Source organism: Prunus mume, linkage group LG7 (assembly GCF_029339155.1).
Source record: "Prunus mume cultivar Tortuosa linkage group LG7, ASM2933915v1, whole genome shotgun sequence".
In the NCBI taxonomy this organism is placed as follows: Eukaryota; Viridiplantae; Streptophyta; class Magnoliopsida; order Rosales; family Rosaceae; genus Prunus; species Prunus mume.
Genome location: NC_142704.1, coordinates 7079149 through 7096955, shown reverse-complemented (window position 1 = coordinate 7096955; position 17807 = coordinate 7079149). Strand labels below are relative to the sequence as shown.

The 17807-nt window shown below is 36.6% G+C and overlaps 2 protein-coding genes across 3 annotated transcripts; both read left to right on the top strand.

Moving 5' to 3' along the window:
- The first annotated feature begins 5636 nt into the window (after nt 1–5636).
- Nucleotides 5637–10313, top strand: PEX14 (peroxin 14). Of its 2 annotated transcripts, XM_008241541.3 has the most exons (13): nt 5637–5775; nt 5926–6004; nt 6378–6616; nt 6702–6738; nt 6829–7022; nt 7221–7410; nt 7561–7650; nt 7820–7890; nt 8006–8048; nt 8139–8206; nt 8889–8933; nt 9034–9102; nt 9475–10313. In XM_008241541.3, exons 2-13 carry the CDS (start codon nt 5947–5949, stop codon nt 9952–9954), a joined length of 1584 nt encoding a protein of 527 aa, XP_008239763.2. In that variant the 5' UTR covers nt 5637–5775; nt 5926–5946; the 3' UTR covers nt 9955–10313. The 2 variants fall into 2 exon arrangements, with proteins under 2 accessions (XP_008239763.2, XP_088897262.1); XM_089041136.1 differs by lacking the exon at nt 5637–5775 and having other exon boundaries at nt 5801–6004.
- Nucleotides 10314–11929: 1616 nt separating this feature from the next.
- Nucleotides 11930–16441, top strand: DXR (1-deoxy-D-xylulose 5-phosphate reductoisomerase). Its single transcript, XM_089055899.1, has 12 exons — nt 11930–12352; nt 12710–12894; nt 13366–13452; nt 13673–13798; nt 13882–13944; nt 14179–14328; nt 14524–14591; nt 14809–14920; nt 15059–15163; nt 15286–15407; nt 15734–15880; nt 16028–16441. Exons 1-12 carry the CDS (start codon nt 12265–12267, stop codon nt 16194–16196), a joined length of 1422 nt encoding a protein of 473 aa, XP_088912025.1. The 5' UTR covers nt 11930–12264; the 3' UTR covers nt 16197–16441.
- Nucleotides 16442–17807: the final 1366 nt, after the last annotated feature.

Genomic DNA, 17807 nt, shown 5'->3' with positions numbered 1-17807 from the left:
TGAATCCATCACCAAGATCCAATCAAAATCTAATTCAGATCTTCAAGGTGCACAAACTTTGGCTCACATCAGGACAAGTAGACAAATATAAATGCTAGTCACTGAGGCAGGGTCCAGTAGTGTCCTCTGTTTTGTATAGTATCTTGCCTTGCCACACTTAGTGCTCACACTTTTGGTAGGTGGTCCTTCCTGCTTCTGGTTCTGGATAAAATGCATATTACATTAGCTTCCATCAGGACTCCAATTAAGGCAACATTTCTTTATTCATTTTCCTTTTCGTTTTTACAACTATGTATCTATCTCTTTCATCACATTGATATATTAGTTATGCGATTAGAGGCAGATATTATTGTATCCAACCTGTTACATTTAAAGGATTTCAAATTAGTACAGATAGTTTGATATTGGTTTATTTTCTTCTTTCCTATTTGATGTGACTCTGAATTTTTGTTCATTTACAAATTTGCTGGTGATCTTAGGAGAGCTAAGATGCAAATCTCGTCTGCTTCTTTAGGCCCCCTTGTCCTTGTGCATGTGCCAATAAATTATTGAACTTCAACACATGCTAGCTGTCTTTTTTCTCTGAGATTTTACAATCAACCCAATCAAGGTGGGAAGCAGAAAAGGGCAAGTAAAAGATAGGAAATCTGTGATGGCCTATTGGGACTTTTCGCTCTGTAATAACCAGGTAACAATGACCAATGAAGAATTGAGGACAGCAGAGGTCTTTTGATCTAGAGAGAGAAAGCCCATCAGAGAATGACATGTTTTGTCCCAAAAAACGAAAAAGGAAGAGCATGACATGTTTTATAGATACAGCATACAGGCATAAAATAAAGGCACCAGGCCTTGGCTCTTATTACCCAAAAAAGCAAAAGATGATAGGGGCAAATGGGCTTGCCTTTAAGTTTTTGACGACGTCATGTTTTTTGTTTTTTGTTTGGTCTCAATTGTGCAATAGGGAAACCTCCCCCTCTTCTTAGAAAATAGCTTTTGGATGATTTTGAATTGCTTCCCCACACATGTAAATAATTGCTCCTTTTGAATTATGCAAAAGTGCTTTTCTTTGTCTACTTGAAAGTCACTTCCCTTTCAACAACAAAATCATTGGCATAAAGAAAGCTACGTCGTTGAGACGTGTTGTGCTTGTGTATACATTTCACTCTCAAAAAAAGTTTGTTTGGGAGAATATTGCTGAAGAGGGACAAAAAAGTCCCAATATTCTCCACTCTTCTCGATTAATTAGACATCTAGCATATGACTTGTGCATCTCTTAATTAACCAAAGGTCTGTGGGCTCAACGCAGACTCAGTAGAGGACATGAACTGCAGAAGAAGAAGAAAAAAAAAAATCTACTGAAAAAAGCAGATGCACAAAAGCAGGAAAGAACTAGTGACCATTAGCCTTCACAACTCTATATCGTGGTCAAGTGGTCCATGCTAGAAATGATTAACAAATGCAGAGAGGCACCTGCCTGAAAGCCTGAAAGCTGCAAACGATATATGTAGAAGAGTATTGTAGGATAGGCTTTGTATTCGAATCTATGTACGACCAATTAACTGAACCCCTACGTAGCCAAGTCACAACCAACACAGATGCATCATGAATGAAAGACTTTGCTAGCTAAAAGCATTCATCGTGATCTTATATCATGTGCCCGTGTTTTAGTACTGCACAATCTTTAGAGACGGGAGTTGCGAATGAAAGCATTTTATTTATTCCAAGAGGGTGCAACTTTGATGCATATTTTCTGTCACATTTGGCTGTCTAAAATTTGTGGGAAAATTTCTGATGGGTGTAAACTTGTGTTATCTTGTTTGGTTGGTTCTTAATAGATATACAGTTCGTGGTGTCAGTTTTGAAAAGGAAATAATGGTTTCTGGTCGGATGTTCAGTGGTCTTACAATAAGAAATGCGCGCATGAACACATCATATGCCCCATGATGCAACAAGATGTCCATGTCAATCTTAAAGACATGCCCCACGATGCAACAAGTATTTTCTCTTTTTTCCATTTTTGAGAAGAAAAAAAATATAAATGTATGTACTCTCTTCCTTTTTACAAAAATAATTGAAGAAGGAACCATTTTCAGAAAACGATCTGCACAAGTCATTGACTAAACGTGATCTTTTTCTGGAAAATTGGTAGACTTGGGAACCCTTTTCCAGCCAAACAATCGTTTAATTTGTACTTATTATATCGATTATTATGGCTAACTGTTGATTAGCGCATTAATCACCAGGATTTAATTTGTTTTGTTTTTTTTCAGCAAAGTTTGCTCTCTCTTTCTTTTTTCTCTGATCTGTTGCCTTTCGCACAAGATATTTGAAGAAGAAAAATAACCTATATGGCCCACTATCAACTACAACACATCAGGGAAACATTATTTTCTTAAGTTTATTTGTATTCTCTATCATGAACAAAACAGTACATTAACCTAATTCTATTGCTCTTGAAGTCCTCGTACGAATCTTCCGACTTCTTCACCACCGCGAAGCTCTCCCTCACCTTCCCCTCCACAATGCATGGTATCAGCCTCTGAAACACCAACCGCCTCACCAACGCCCACCATTTCAATCTCCTTCGACGATCTCCTCGACACACTGCAGTCCGGATGTGGCTTCTTGTTGTTTTCTTCTTCTTCTTTTTTCACTCGTCGTTTTTGGTTCTGTTTCTTCTTCTCTTCAGATGCGAAGGGAGGTGACAAAACTGCTGAAGAATATAAGTGCCACATTGAAAACTTGACTAATTAAAATACAACATATAATGAATGGTTCCAGTACTAATTAAGTTGGTTTTAAAAAATGTTTTCTTCATATTTTAATCAATTTTAAAATAAAAACAAGCGAAAATATGGGACTCATAGTACCACGTAGGTAACTAATTGAGAAATATGACAAAAACTCGAACAGTGGAACAACATTGTAATAAATTGAACAAATCGGGGTATCTAATTGCAAAATCAAGAGGACAGGGACCAACATGGTTCACAAGTGCAACCACAATGTACTAAACTGTCATTAACCCTTATATTTTTTCACTTTGAATTTTAGAAATTTATTCGGTACATCCAATAAATTTTAACGAATTCAAACTACAAAGGTAAAGATATTTAAAAAATATATATATATTATTAAATTTTAAGCTAAAAATTTTAGTTAGCCCACCCACCAAAAAATTCATGGCTCCACCCTTGGTCCTCTAGTGGAACCTCTCACTCCTCAGAACTTGTATTAAAACCTACACCATCTATTAGGGTGAGCATTTTAATGCCCATTAGGGTACCATGACACCCCAGAAGATCAATTATCATCGTTAATCAAAGTGAGCATCTATGGCCACTTTTGTCCATATATGTACTTTGCTATCGGTTGCACACTATCAAGTACATTGGGCTTTATATGTTTTACTGCTTTCCATATTGTGTTATTGCTAATTTTTGCCCTATATTCCTTGCTTTGCTTCCCATGACCAAGTTTTATTTCTTTGATATGTTTCTCTTGATATTGGCCCTTGTGGTGTGTAACCTGCAGGGACTTTTACTCCAAGATCAAGGCATAGCTCTAGGATGGGTTTGTGTGCTGAGTGTGGGAGAAAATGAGTTTTTGTCAAGGAAAGCCAAAGGGGAGATTGTTGTGTTCTCGATTTGCTAGTATTGGCTTTCCTTGCCAAAGTCGTATTGTTTCTAGTAATTTTCTAAATCCTATTCATGCTCAAATGTTTAGTGTAGATTTAGATAGGTTTAGACATAGTCATCTCAAGGATGATATAAGCTTAAACTCATAATCTCCAAAGGTAAAGCAAGTATTTGCATGGCATTCATGTTTAATCATTGCAGTGTTTATTCTTAGATGACTAGTTCGTGCATTATATTCGGGAAAAAGTTCAACGTCGTGATCTTGTGGTTCAATACATTCCCACTGAAGAACATTGACATTTTAACTAAAGGTCTTCAGAGTGCTGTGTTTATTCTTCAATGCACCAATCTCAGACTTGGTCCAGTTCTAGCTGGGACTGCTGAGATTGAGGGGAGATGATTGGCAAAAGTCCAGATGTTATGCTGATGTGTGTGATTGTTAGTGTTCACGTGGGTCTGTTAGAGTTAGTTATGCAATGCCTTAAGCGTTAAGTAAATCCGTAATTCACAGTTTTCTCATAGCTCTTCCTGTTTATCTCATCTGATACAGTTATCTTCTATCTCCATCGCTTTCGTGTTCTTCTCTAGTTCTTCTACATTCTTCGTTTTTTGATTCTGTCTTCTCTCAAGAACAATAGCTTTCTTCAAGCTTCTCCATTTCTGTCTTCTCCCATGTCTCCATACATCATCTCTCCTCTCAAAGCAAAGAGCATATTGCCTTCTAAATTATTTGATACATTAGATTATTCACCCTATCAATGGTGTGATTTAAATCAAGTTGTTTATTGAAATTCAATCGTGCTTGCCACAAAGTAAAATTTCCACCGCACTTTATGGATATGTTTAACTTCCCACTCAAAATACTTGCTCCTCGTTGGCTTGTCAATATTCTTGCTGCATATGCTTAATGTTTCTTGGCAAATTTGAATAAAATTCCTATTTCTTGGCAAAACCATGAGCTCTAATAAGAAACAATTGTGGTAACATGACGATCATTCATGAAGGGATTTTATTATTTTCTTTTTGGATACAAAAAGAATGGAAAAGAGAAGACGAGATTTGTCACTATTCTCCTCTCACATGTTGCCAACAAAATTTATAATCACAAAATAATTATTAAAAGTATATAATGATAAAAGTCCATACAAGTTTGTCACTTAACTTTATAAACTCTATTGAAGTCATTAAAAATCTATAACCCTACGAAAGTCACTCACTTCGCTTAAAAACAAAAGAGAAGATGAGTTGTTCTTCTTTGTTATTGAGAGAAGAGACAGAAATATGGGTAAAGGAGATTGACGTTTGATTTTAGAGTAAAGAGGTAGTTCAGTTTCCATTCCAAAAACTGTTAAAAAGCAAAAATCATATTTTTATCCTTTTTTTTCATTGGATCATTATAAGGGCCTTGTAGTTTAGATCTGCACCAATTGAGCTCGAACCCAATACTAAAAATTCAAATAGAATTCAAAATTCTTAATTTATCCTTAAACGTGCTAGTAAACCAAAAGTTAAAGAACAATGATACTAATCTAGGAAAAAACAAGAACAATAATATGAAAAAGAAGAAGTCGTTGATTTGTGTTTGTTCTTCATGCTAAAACCCTACCTGCTCACTTTTGCATTCACATATGAAAAAGAAGAAGAAAAAAAAAGGATTTGTATTTTTCTATTTTCAAAAGCAAAAACCAGCTTTCGCGAAAGTAGAAGCCAGAATTTAACCCATCTGAAAACACCACCACCCTAAATAATTCATGTCGCCAATTGAAGATAAACAAGAAAGAAACCAAATATTATAATCCCTCTCCTTTTTTTTTCTTTTTTTTATAAAAAATACAAGATATAGTAATTACTCTAATCCAGTCTGCGAAGCCCAAGCATCCTTAACTAGAGTTGCATAGCTGGGCCAATAGCTTTAGGCCCATTAATCCAATGGGTTCCAAAATGAACTAATGGAATTGGCCCATGTCCCTGAAGCACCGCAGCCGATGGCACCACATTATCTGCTTCAGCACTCTTTTGGCGTCATTCAAGTTCCAGACTTCCTCTTCGAAACACTAATAATAGCGACGCTGCTTTGGGATGAGCAAAAGCCCGCCTTCTTAGCTTTAGGCTGACCTCATTATTTTCAGCATCTCCTGTAAGTACTTTCATCATCAATATTACAATCAGAAATGGTTAATGAAAGCTTTCGTTCAGTTTTTTTTCTTGTTTGTTTTTCCCTTCCCTCTCTGATTCTCCCTTTTTATTTAACTGTCTCTTCCAATTTTCTCTTTGCTGAGTGATTCAGCTAGAGGAGGAAGAGGTCAGTATGGCCACCACTCAATCCTCAGCTCCCAGTCCTGCGGACGACAAGCCACAAAACCCGGGTACAATTTCTCTCTTTTTCTCAAATTTTCTTCTTTGAATTGTTGTTTCTTTATACAGTACTGCTCCTATAGTTGACGAGGAAGTTCAGGAATTTATGTTCAATACATAACTACTATTTGGTTACCGAATGATTTGCTTGGAGTAGCTTAGTTCCTGGTGCAATTAATTAAATAAAACCAGAAGATTTGTTTGTATGATTACTGTTTAACGAGTTAAATTTTAAATAAATTAATGGGTTATGATAAAAACATAGTTCTTGTAAATTAGCTGCAGTCTAGCTTTTGTAAGAATAAAAGAAAGCTATGAATCTTAGCTATGTATATCTAAGCTGTATGTTTAAGATGGTATCCTGATTTTTAACTTGTGCAACAGGGCTTGCTCAACCTACAATTGAGGGTCAGCAAGATGCTGGGGCTGAGCCCCCTAAACAAACTTCTACACCATCTGTCTTTGTGAACTCTGAACCAATGAGAGAGGAACAAGTACAAAATGCGATGAAATTCCTTTCACACCCGAAAGTTAGGGGATCTCCAGTCATGTACAGACGTTCTTTTCTTGAGAAGAAGGGCCTCACAAAGGAAGAGATTGATGAAGCATTTCGACGTGTGCCTGTAAGTGAATTGTTGATTGCAATTCAAGCAAATTGTCAATCATCAATCTTTTTCATGTTTCACATTGTTTGTTTGCAAATTGCAGGACCCATCTTCAAGTGCGCAGGCAACTGCAAATCAAGGTAATAAAAAACTGGTATTAAAGTGGGTTTTGGCTTAAAGTTTGTGCATTGTTTGTATAAGTGATAGTTGTATATGCTTTCTTATGTCAGATGGACAAGTAAAGACATCATCAAATGTTCAGGCACAAAGTGCCACTCAAACTCTGCAGCCTGCAGCTGCTGCTCCAACTAACGCCATTTCCTCTGTGCGTACCTTAACTGGGTATAGATTCCACTGGTCTCATGCCATTGTTGCTGTAGGATTACTGGCAGTTTCTGGTGCTGGAACAGCTATATTACTTAAGGTAAACTACTCAACTTTTCTACAATCAAGACATATTAATTGTTATCCTCATGTTCTGATGCTAGCCCTATGAGTTATATTGCTTTTATATGCTTCTTTTCCCAGTTTCACATGGTGACTGAGTAATTGTACCCTTTAGACTTTGATCACTCAATAGTTATTAGCTTGGTGGCTTCTGATAACATGTTCCCTGTTTTAGAAATCTATTATCCCTAGGTTGAAGGCTTGGGTACGCAAGGTTGTATTGGAAGATGAAAACGACATTGAGAAGAAAACCGACCTGAAACCAAGTTTGGCAGAAGAAGCTGCGGCAGCTGCTAAAGCTGCTGCAGCTGCAGCAGCAGATGTGGCAAAAGCAAGCCAGGAGATGCTGAACTCTAAGACCGAAGGTGAGGCTATGGTACTTTATAGCTACCGTGTTAACCTATTTCTGTCGTCATTCACTTTATTTAGTGATCTTATTATTGTCTTCTTTTTTACTTATACTGATACATATTACTGTTGTCATGATTTCGAACCATTGTTTATACTTGGGCCAGAGAGGAGATACTTTGTGGAACTCATGAGTTTGTTAGATGTTCAAGTGCAAGAAATGAAGTTAATGAATAATTCCATTCGGAAATTGGAAGGTACTGGAAATATTATATGTGATCAAGCTAGTGCTTGTGATTGATTGTTCTGCCTAAAATACAGTTACATCTTCATTTGTTTGCAATCAGGAAAAAGACTGGTTTTTGTTTGTAACTGGACTCCAATGATTATTTTGATTGATATTCTATCTTTCTGCCTAATGATCAGGAGAAACAAAGGCCTCAAGAACCTCTCTTGTTGATCATGAGGATAATCGCTACAATACCACAAATTCAAAGGTCAGCTGAAGATAGGCATAAATTTGGAATTCTTGTTGATATTTAAAAGGTGTAGATAATATCATATCTGCATTTATTCAAAAGATAGCTTTTTTACTATTGATCTGTTTTACAGCAACAATATGCGAATGGCAAGGCAGAGTATGACGTGCGATCAGGTTATTATTCTCTAATTGCCAACTTTCTATTGTCTAATCTTTATAATGTTTATTGATTTCTGCTTTGTGTTATTACAATTTTCTGTACAGTGCAATCTTCCTCAGCTCCTCCGTCTGTGGAACCATCAGCTGCGCCTCACCCAAAGTCTTATATGGATGTAAGTCATTTTTATGGTCTTTTCATAAGTACTGTTTAGTACATGGGTCTATCATTGAGAGCTTCTCTTTTATCATAATAAACCAATCTAATGGTTCAAGGAATGTAGTCTTTCTTTTTATGTGCAAATTAAATATTTTGGTATAAAATACTCTGTTAGCTCACAACTCTCACGTATAGACTGTCATCCAGTGGCAGTCAGTCAGTGGATGCAAAGATCTAATTTATAGGGATTTCTCAGGGCATGTTATCATTTTAGTTGTATGTAAAATTCTTTTCATTCACCCTTTTTTTTGCATTGTACTTGGAGCTTGAAGAGTTCTTATATAATGTGCTCTAACCTTCCAGTTGGACCAATTTGTTATTAAGAGATATCTAAGGTTAGAATGGATGAATCATAAAAGATTCAGGAGGTCCAACAGATTATAAGCTGACTAGGTTGAAAATAATCTTTTATGTGGTTTTAATTTTATCTAACCAGTTGGTGAACTGGAATATTATAATATGTGTCTTATAATTGCTTTTCATTTGAACTGCAATTTGAGTTTGCGGATTATCCATGCAATAGTTTTAACTCTTTCATTGTTGTTATGTGTGGTCAGGTTTAAGGCTTCGGAAATTTAACACTCATGTGCATTGTTAATTTTATGCCTGCCTATTTAATTTTTATCATAATATTGCAGATCATGGCCATGGTTCAAAGAGGGGAGAAACCTCCTAATGTCAAAGTAAACTCTTTGTAGATTTTCCAATTGAAGTCAGCTTTTTTCTTCTTTATTTTTTCATCACTTAAATGTTAACCCTTTGTCATTCTGGATGCATACGCAGGACATTGATGATTTACCCCCCAACCCTAATCAGCAACTATCAAATCCTCGCTTGGCACCTAGAGCTAAGGTATTGCTTTTGAGAGCTTTTCACCTTTTCATATAACACACACACCACCACCACCACCACTCCCGTGGCCCGCCCCCTCTTTTCCTTCTTTGATTCACTCCAAATTAGTACACATGGTTGGATCATATAAAAAATAATTAGATTATAGATTGCTGCATGTCTTTCACAATCTGTATTTTTTACAAACAAAAAGTGGCTTGTTTTTAAAAAATTATCTTCGAATTTACAAGAATTAGTTGTATGCTTTATGAAATTATGGAAATATATTTTTACAAATTCATGAACTTCAATGAAAATTTTGACCAAAAAAATTCAATTTTCTTGCTTTGATACCAAATGGAGATGATTGTTACTTTTTGTTTTCTTGGGTAGCCTTGGGAGGTTGGTCAGGCCCAAAACAACTCGAGCCAAGTATTTCAGTCTCAAGTAAGTAGTGAAGGCTTGAATTCCAGCATTCAGGACAGTGGGCTCGATTATCAGTCAAACGGTGATGGTACAGTGCCTTGGTGGCAGCGGAAAAATGCTAGAATCACTGAGATAGAAAATGAAGTCAATGCAGGGTCTTTTGGTGCACGAACTAGTGAGCTTCCAGTTCAGCCAGTTCAGCGTACATGGGTTCCTCCCCAGCCACCCCCGGTTGCAATGGCAGCAGCAGCTGAAGCTATCCGACGGCCAAAACCACCAGTGCAGAAAGAACAGCTGGGTAACGATCTGCCTGTTGCACATCCATCAGATGTGAGTGATGAGTTGCAGAGGATAACAAAAATATCTGAATCTGGAGGTGCATTGGAGCTAAGTAACGGAAGCCCACCGTTGGGATCTCCTGAAATACAAGAGGAATACAGCTTGTGAGAAATCTGGAGTTCATTGCATTTAAAAGCTTGTTCTAAGGTGCTACCCGTTTATGTACGCCTGTTATACAAGGATGGGAGAGATTAAATCAACGCAAGATGTTTTTTTACATATAAAATAATAAGTTGTTCAAAGGCTTGCTTCTTTACATATAAAATAATAAGTTGTTCAATGGTGAAAAGTTGAAGTGGACTTTGTAGAGTTGACACTTTTGGCCGACCCTTCTCCCTCTTGCATGAGAAGCGCACTTGTGCGCCTTATCAAAGGGTCTATTTCAGGCCTTAGTGGTGCTACTGTTTCCGATAAATATGTTTGGTGCTACTGTTTCCGATGAATATGTTTATTGATTTTTCTCTTCATGCTTTTTGGGTGGGACTAGCTTTTCATATTAAATAGCTGTGGTTTAAACTTTCTGTGCCATTCAAACAACAAATTAGTTTGGTACAAATTTCAATCGCGTGCGCTTGAAATAGCACTACACGAAATTTGGTAACCTTTATTCAAACCCTATCCACACAAACAATAAGATTATAGCTCAGGTGGTTATATTAAATATGTCTGCATTCGAGACTCTTTGTTCGAATTCCTCCTCTCACAATATTATATATAAATAAAATAAAATAAACCCTATCCACATTGCAACAATGACAAACACTTAATCAGTTGATCGTCTTATGTAATTTGCATTGGTAGTTGCTATTTGGATCTTCTATCTCAATTGAAGCTTCCCTTTTCTCCCCAGTCTGAATATTTATAACCATGTTTGTCTTTAGGACAAATAAAATGATTATTATAAAAAATATTTCACTAAAACACCCAAAATGGGAGTTGAAATTATGCACTATTTAAACATATAAACACACCCAAAACCCATCATTACACACACTCAAAACCCATTTATAAACACACCCAAAAAGTTGACTTTATAGTTGATTTTGGGTGTGTTTCTATGTTTAAATACTTGGGTTTTTATAAATAATGTCTAATGAGTTTATTTATAAATTTGTATAAAAAATATAAGGGTGGGTCCTCAATTGGTAGGATTCAGGAAGCACTTTCTGTTTAACTTCTGGTGACGAAGGATCTAATGCATTAGATACCTTAAGTCAAGCTAAGCAGAAAATGAAAGAAAAAAAAATTGGGGTCAAATCAGCATATGTGCACCCCTTTGGACTGGCCCTACTTCAAAGATGAGAACTTGCAATGTCAGGGGCTGTTTTGCTATCCTCATCTAATCATTTAATTATGTTTTGTCATATGGAATTCTTATCATGTATGGCTGAACTTAATTAATTAGAAATAGTAAAACAAAAATATCCTGTGACAAGCAAGTTTTCCTCCTACTTCAAATCTATATTCCATCCTTCTCAATCCAAAAATTATAATTTTGTTTTTTCAACCGGAGGCATAAATTGTTAACATCTTCCAAGTTTTGCACATGATTTGTCTGACCCCAGAACCAATAATGTTTTGGTATATCTTCCCTTGAGCAAACAGAGGATCATCATGTAGGGATAGAATGACAAAATCAGAAATAGATGAAAGTAGGGCAAGTGCTTGAAAATATTTATATGCTAATTCATATACTTTGCACTTGTACAATCATTGGTACTCCGAAAATAAAAATACCAAAATTGTTTGTATTTATAATAATTCTGAAATCAGAAACACCCAACAACAATGCCATATAATTCCAAACTTACCATAATGGCAAACCTAAAAACAGAAATATTTTATAAGCTTTCTTTTTTAGGTACAATACAATTCATGCAAATACAAGGCATCAATTCCTTTTTGAAAGGAAATTTTTGGATGGATTATGAGGGAATATCATCAAATGGTATAAACAGCATACTCTCCCAAGTCACTGTCCTATTTCATTTAAAACGCTGAGCTTTGAAACGGTGTCGTATGAGCCTTGGATAGAAGTAAATCTGACCCGAAAGCATCAAATTTTCCCACGAAAAAAGTAGATTACATTACAGTCCAGCAAAAGAAGTTGATTCCGTTCTCAGCTTCTCGTCCTGTCCTACAGTTTCGTCCTCATTCTCTCCGTCCGCACCTCACTTCCCACGTTTGATTATTTATGCCAAAAATGTTAAAAACAAAATAATTTAAAAGGAAAGAAGAAGCCCAATTAACTATTACCAGAAACCCATCATTATTTTACTATAAAGCTTTGCAATTTTCACGACCACAGAAAAATTGGCTCAAAGGGTTCTCGTGGTTTTCTTCATTTGTTTGAAATTTATCTTCTTCTCTCTCAAAGTTTATTGCTTTTTGTTGATTTGAATAAAAAGCTGAGTTGGGATGGCTCTCAATTTATTGTCTCCAGCTGAAATCAAAGCCATCTCTTTCTTGGATTCCACCAAGTCCACCCACCTCCCCAAGCTTCCAGGTTCCAGTTACTGTCTTCTCTTGCTTTCAATTTTCTGTTTGGTTCCTGAGACAACGCAGGAAAACTGACAAAATGGAGACTTTTCCCTTTTTTAGCTTTCCAAAGTGCATGCTGACATTACGGTTCAAATTGGTCACCGTGATTCTATGGTTTCTGTGTTTGTAAAATGATGAGGTCCATGTGCTTTATTGTATAACTGAAAGTTCATTATAAACATGAAGTGCCTATATGTGCTTTTGTCTTAAATTTTACTTGTATGCAGCTCTGAATTTTAATGATAGACTTGTTGATATAATTTTATGGTTATGTAAATTTACAGTCTTGGTAATCTTAATAAAATTTTGTTCTTAAACGTAGGTGGGTTTGCTTTGAGGAGGAAAGATTGCAAAACAGTAGTTGGGAGAAGAATTCAATGCTCAGCAGCAGCACAGACACCTCCTCCAGCTTGGCCGGGACGTGCCGTTCTGGAGACAAGCCGCAGAACTTGGGATGGCCCAAAGCCTATCTCGATTGTTGGATCTACTGGTTCCATTGGAACCCAGGTGTGGAAATATATATTTTTCTTTTAAATTGTTTATGGGAGATTAAAGATATAAATATAATTTTAAGACCTGTATGGAGTTCGTCTTGGAAAAGAGCAAACTAAATTGATAGAAGTTTTGAAGCTCAAATATAGAAATAACATGATTTGCTACCATACTGATGTGGGAGTGCATCTTACAGTATAACAGCCCATGAATCAGAAAGTTTGTTAGACACTAATTTTTATGTAAATCTGGAGATAATGGTCTTACAAAACTCAGAAATCTAGTTTTTATGGTTTTATTATCTCTTCCTTGTAGATAGATGGAACAGGGCCTGGAATTTTCCCTGCCTTGGCTCTCTCTCTGTGTCTCTAGTTTTTTTTTTTTTTTTAACTCTTTTCAGTGGGGAAAAAACTATTCTTTTTCTTAGTGAAACAAATTCTGGGCATCGTATCAGTTGCTTATAGTCAGAATCTGTTGTTTCTACAGACACTGGACATAGTGGCAGAGAACCCAGATAAATTCAGAATTGTAGCGCTAGCAGCAGGTTCAAATGTAACTCTTCTTGTGGATCAGGTAATCAATCCATCAGATAATATTTCCTAGTGCTTGGAAGGATTATTTATTCCAACTTACAAATAAACATTGGATTTTGAGTAGAAAAACCTGACTTGGCTCACTCCACCAACTCAACCTGATAATCATCCATTACAGCTACCAACCCTAGTGATCTGGGGTTTGTGATTGATATTTCTTACATACTTAACTTGGGGGTCCATTTTTTTGCTTTGGACAGGTGAAGAGATTCAAGCCCCAACTTGTTGCAGTTAGAAATGAATCATTAGTTAATGAGCTTAACAAGGCCTTGGCTGATTTAGAAGAAAAGCCTGAGATTATTCCTGGCGAGCAAGGAGTTATTGAGGTGGGCTAGCATCTAATTGCCCTCTGTTGATGAATTTTATTTTCCTCATCTAGAAGAAATTGCTCATGTTTTTCTCTTCTCAGGTTGCCCGCCACCCAGATGCAGTCACAGTAGTTACTGGAATAGTAGGTTGTGCTGGATTGAAGGTAATTGCTTTGTCATTGAAGTTATAAATGTCATATAAATTTTGAAATAAATAATATAGGAACTGGATGACAAGGGAAGGTTGATGGACAGCAGAGTTGGCTAATACCTTTTAATGAGTGATGATTCATAATGAAATTCAACGAAATATTTTCAGAAGAAAAAAGCAGTATTTGACTTATAAATTAACACAAATTAGCAGCCTGAATTTTCTCCTGTTATCTTCTTAATCATAGCCTACAGTGGCTGCAATTGAAGCAGGGAAAGACATAGCATTAGCCAATAAAGAGACCCTGATTGCTGGTGGTCCTTTTGTTCTTCCTCTTGCTCACAAGCATAACGTGAAAATTCTTCCTGCTGATTCAGAACATTCTGCAATTTTTCAGGTATGCAACGTCTTTATACATATAGGTTAAGTTATTCAAGAATTATGTACTGATTCAAATGTCTGTTACACTAGTTGCGTTTTGTTGGTGTTCTAAAGCATTATTAAATTACATGCTGCACCTTAGTTTAATGTATTATTTTATATTTGTGAATCTTATATCTTAGTGAAGCTTAATGAATTCTCCTTTCTTCAGTGTATCCAAGGCTTGCCAGAGGGTGCACTTCGGCGTATCATATTGACAGCGTCTGGTGGGTCTTTCAGGTAAATCATTATATATGTGTTCAAGTTCTATTCTATACATTATTTACTTGTATTGTAACATCTTACTGAGCTAACTCTCAGGATATAGTTTTTGTTATCAATGAAACCTGATTGGGCTCAATCTATTTTGTACATGGCCAAATTAGGGATTGTTGTATTTCTCTGTTTTTGGATACATAATGAGGATTTTGACGATTGCTCACTCTTGTAATGACAGGGATTGGCCTGTTGAGAAATTGAAAGAAGTTAAAGTTGCTGATGCTCTGAAGCATCCTAACTGGAATATGGGAAAGAAAATAACTGTTGATTCTGCTACTCTTTTCAATAAGGTTTTTTTTTTATCATTTCTAATCTTTTTCATGTTGAAAGCGTTCATATTGGAAGCACCATGCACTATTCCAATCTATGTGCTCTTTGAATTTTGAGTTTCTAGTGGTTAGACATTAAGTTCTTTGCACTTTTGACAGGGTCTAGAAGTCATTGAAGCCCATTACTTGTTTGGAGCTGAATATGACAACATTGATATTGTGATTCATCCGCAATCTATAATACATTCAATGATTGAAACACAGGTTCAACTACTCAACATTTATCTGTAGTTTTGGCCTGCTACTTTTGTGTTTTAAATGTTTCTGTAGTTTGTAAAAACACTGCACACTCATATTTTTTGTGATTCATAATATGTTCTTTTCAGGATTCATCTGTTCTGGCACAATTGGGGTGGCCTGATATGCGCTTGCCAATTCTCTACACCATGTCATGGCCAGAGAGAATCTATTGCTCTGAAGTAACATGGCCTCGTCTTGATCTGTGCAAGTAATGAACCTTTTCCTTATTTCATCTTCATGGGTGTTCAGCTTGGGGCGTTTTTTTTTTTTTTTGGCTTTTGAGTCTTTTAAATGTTCCTTTTCCTGATAACTAAGTTCATGTTATATGAAAAAGCGCATTTCTGACTCTAAAGCTGGATGACTATGTCAAATATTGTTGGAACTTCTAATGATTTAATGTCTCTGTATATTTCTATCGTGAATGCTGAATGCTTAGCTAAGTTTACTAGGTACCTATTATGTTGCTGAGATCTACTACAAACACTGCCTTCTTCGAGAAACTATAACATTGACTAAAAATTAATATTGATGCAGGCTTGGTTCACTAACCTTTAAAGCTCCCGACAATGTGAAATACCCATCCATGGAACTTGCCTATGCTGCTGGACGGGCCGGTGGCACCATGACAGGAGTTCTTAGTGCAGCAAATGAAAAAGCTGTGGAGTTGTTTATCAGTGAAAAGTATGTGCTGTTTATTCATCTTCCATTGATAGAAAATTTGAACTTCCAAACTTTAACTGCCTGAGGAGTTAGATTGCAAATCTTCGCTAGTATGCATTTTCTTGTCATACAATCTTCCGCTAATGTAAAAGTTTGCCTCTTCTGCAGAATCAGTTATCTTGATATTTTCAAGATTGTTGAGCTAACATGTGCTAAGCACCGGGCAGAACTAGTGGCCTCACCTTCCCTCGAGGAAATTATACATTACGATTTATGGGCACGAGATTATGCAGCTAATTTGCCGAGCTCTTCAAGTTCAATTCCCGTTTTTGCATGAGCAGTTAGTCTCTGCTTGTCGGCCAAGATACTGGCGCTATGAATGGACTGTTGGCCAGTATGTTGAATCTCCCAAGGTGTCCCTGGCTTGGGGTGGGAGGCGGGGGAGTGAACTGAAATGTGTTCTCCCCTTAAATTGGGTTGTATATGTATGAAACAATGGTCAACTATGAAAGTCCTATTGTGGACGGTAATTTTCAATGAGAGAAAACGAGATATCTAATGAAAATCAGATTTGTTGTGAAATTGTAAGAAGTGTTTGATTCTCTGTTCTCAGTCCTTGTTAGACTGACTGCCAGTGCCACCCCAAGGTGCATTGTATACAGTCCGCAACAAAGAGGCCATTTTTATCTACTTTAAATGCCATTTAACATCTGTTTAGTGGGTACGAGAGGAGAGAGATGGAGAGAAATGAAACGGGGATAGTGAAGTTTTATTCAATAGGGAGAGGTGTCAGTGACATTGGGTAGGGACTGTGGCGGCAGGGCAGTGACACCGCCGGGTGAGGAAGTTTCTCTTTTTTATCTTGGAACCGCAATGTGAACCAACCAAGCTCCAAGGTCAGTCGTCAAAAGGTCCAAGGTTGGGCTGGGGTTGGAAATTTGACAAACTCAAGCTAACCAGGCCAACCAGAAAGTTCAAAAGCTTTATCAGCAACGTCGTTACGTCAACCGCTATACAGATTAGCTTGGTTTACATCGTGAAAGCCCAGCAAAATGACGACCTCTGAAGAATGAGAAGGTTCCCTGTGGTTGGCAACTTTGTTTTGTGCTCTCTCTCTCTCCAGTCTTCATTTATCGTTTTCAATTGAAGTTGAAATTTCCAATAATGCCGGCAGCCGTTGCCGCCTCCACTTCGTTTTTCTCGTACATATGATTGCCATAAAATCGTCATCAATTATGCATTTGCGTGGTTAAAAGTAGTTATTTCTGCACGTAAACCATTCCATTTCTTTCGACTGAAAAAAACCAATTCCATTTTACAAGAAAGAGAATACAGACCCTAAAATATTATGATAACTTCTAAAACTTGTGTAAATTGTGTAATCCATCAAACAATCCCCACAAAACACGGGCGTTTTGCCAAATCAAAAAAGAACTTTGTCCCATTGTCTCCATCAAACCTCCAACCAACAACCCTATTAGTTACTCTAGTCGCTATGATGCAAGTGATAATTTCACTTTTTTGGACAGTGCTCGTGAAGTGGGCAATTTATCTCATATTCCATTAAGACGGTGGATCCCTAGCTAGCCACAATTATTTCTATTTTTCTATATTCATGCAAAGCCAACTCCATAATGTAAATATGGGGTGGCAATGTCCTCGCATTATTGGTTTTTTTTTTGTTTTCTTCATAATTCTAGAGCATACATACGTATATATGCATATAATATCAATATAATACACGGACATACGGTTTTTTCCACTCACATTAGGATTAAAATTTCCTTTTTCAATCCATAAAATAAAATAAAATATAAGTTTTAGTATAAGCGATAGTCTTTAAATTAGAGGGTACAATGATTTAAACCTAAAACCTTTGATCTACAAGTTAAAGGCCATCTTCCACTAGACTAGACAAACTTTTATGTTATTTTTCATTGACACATCA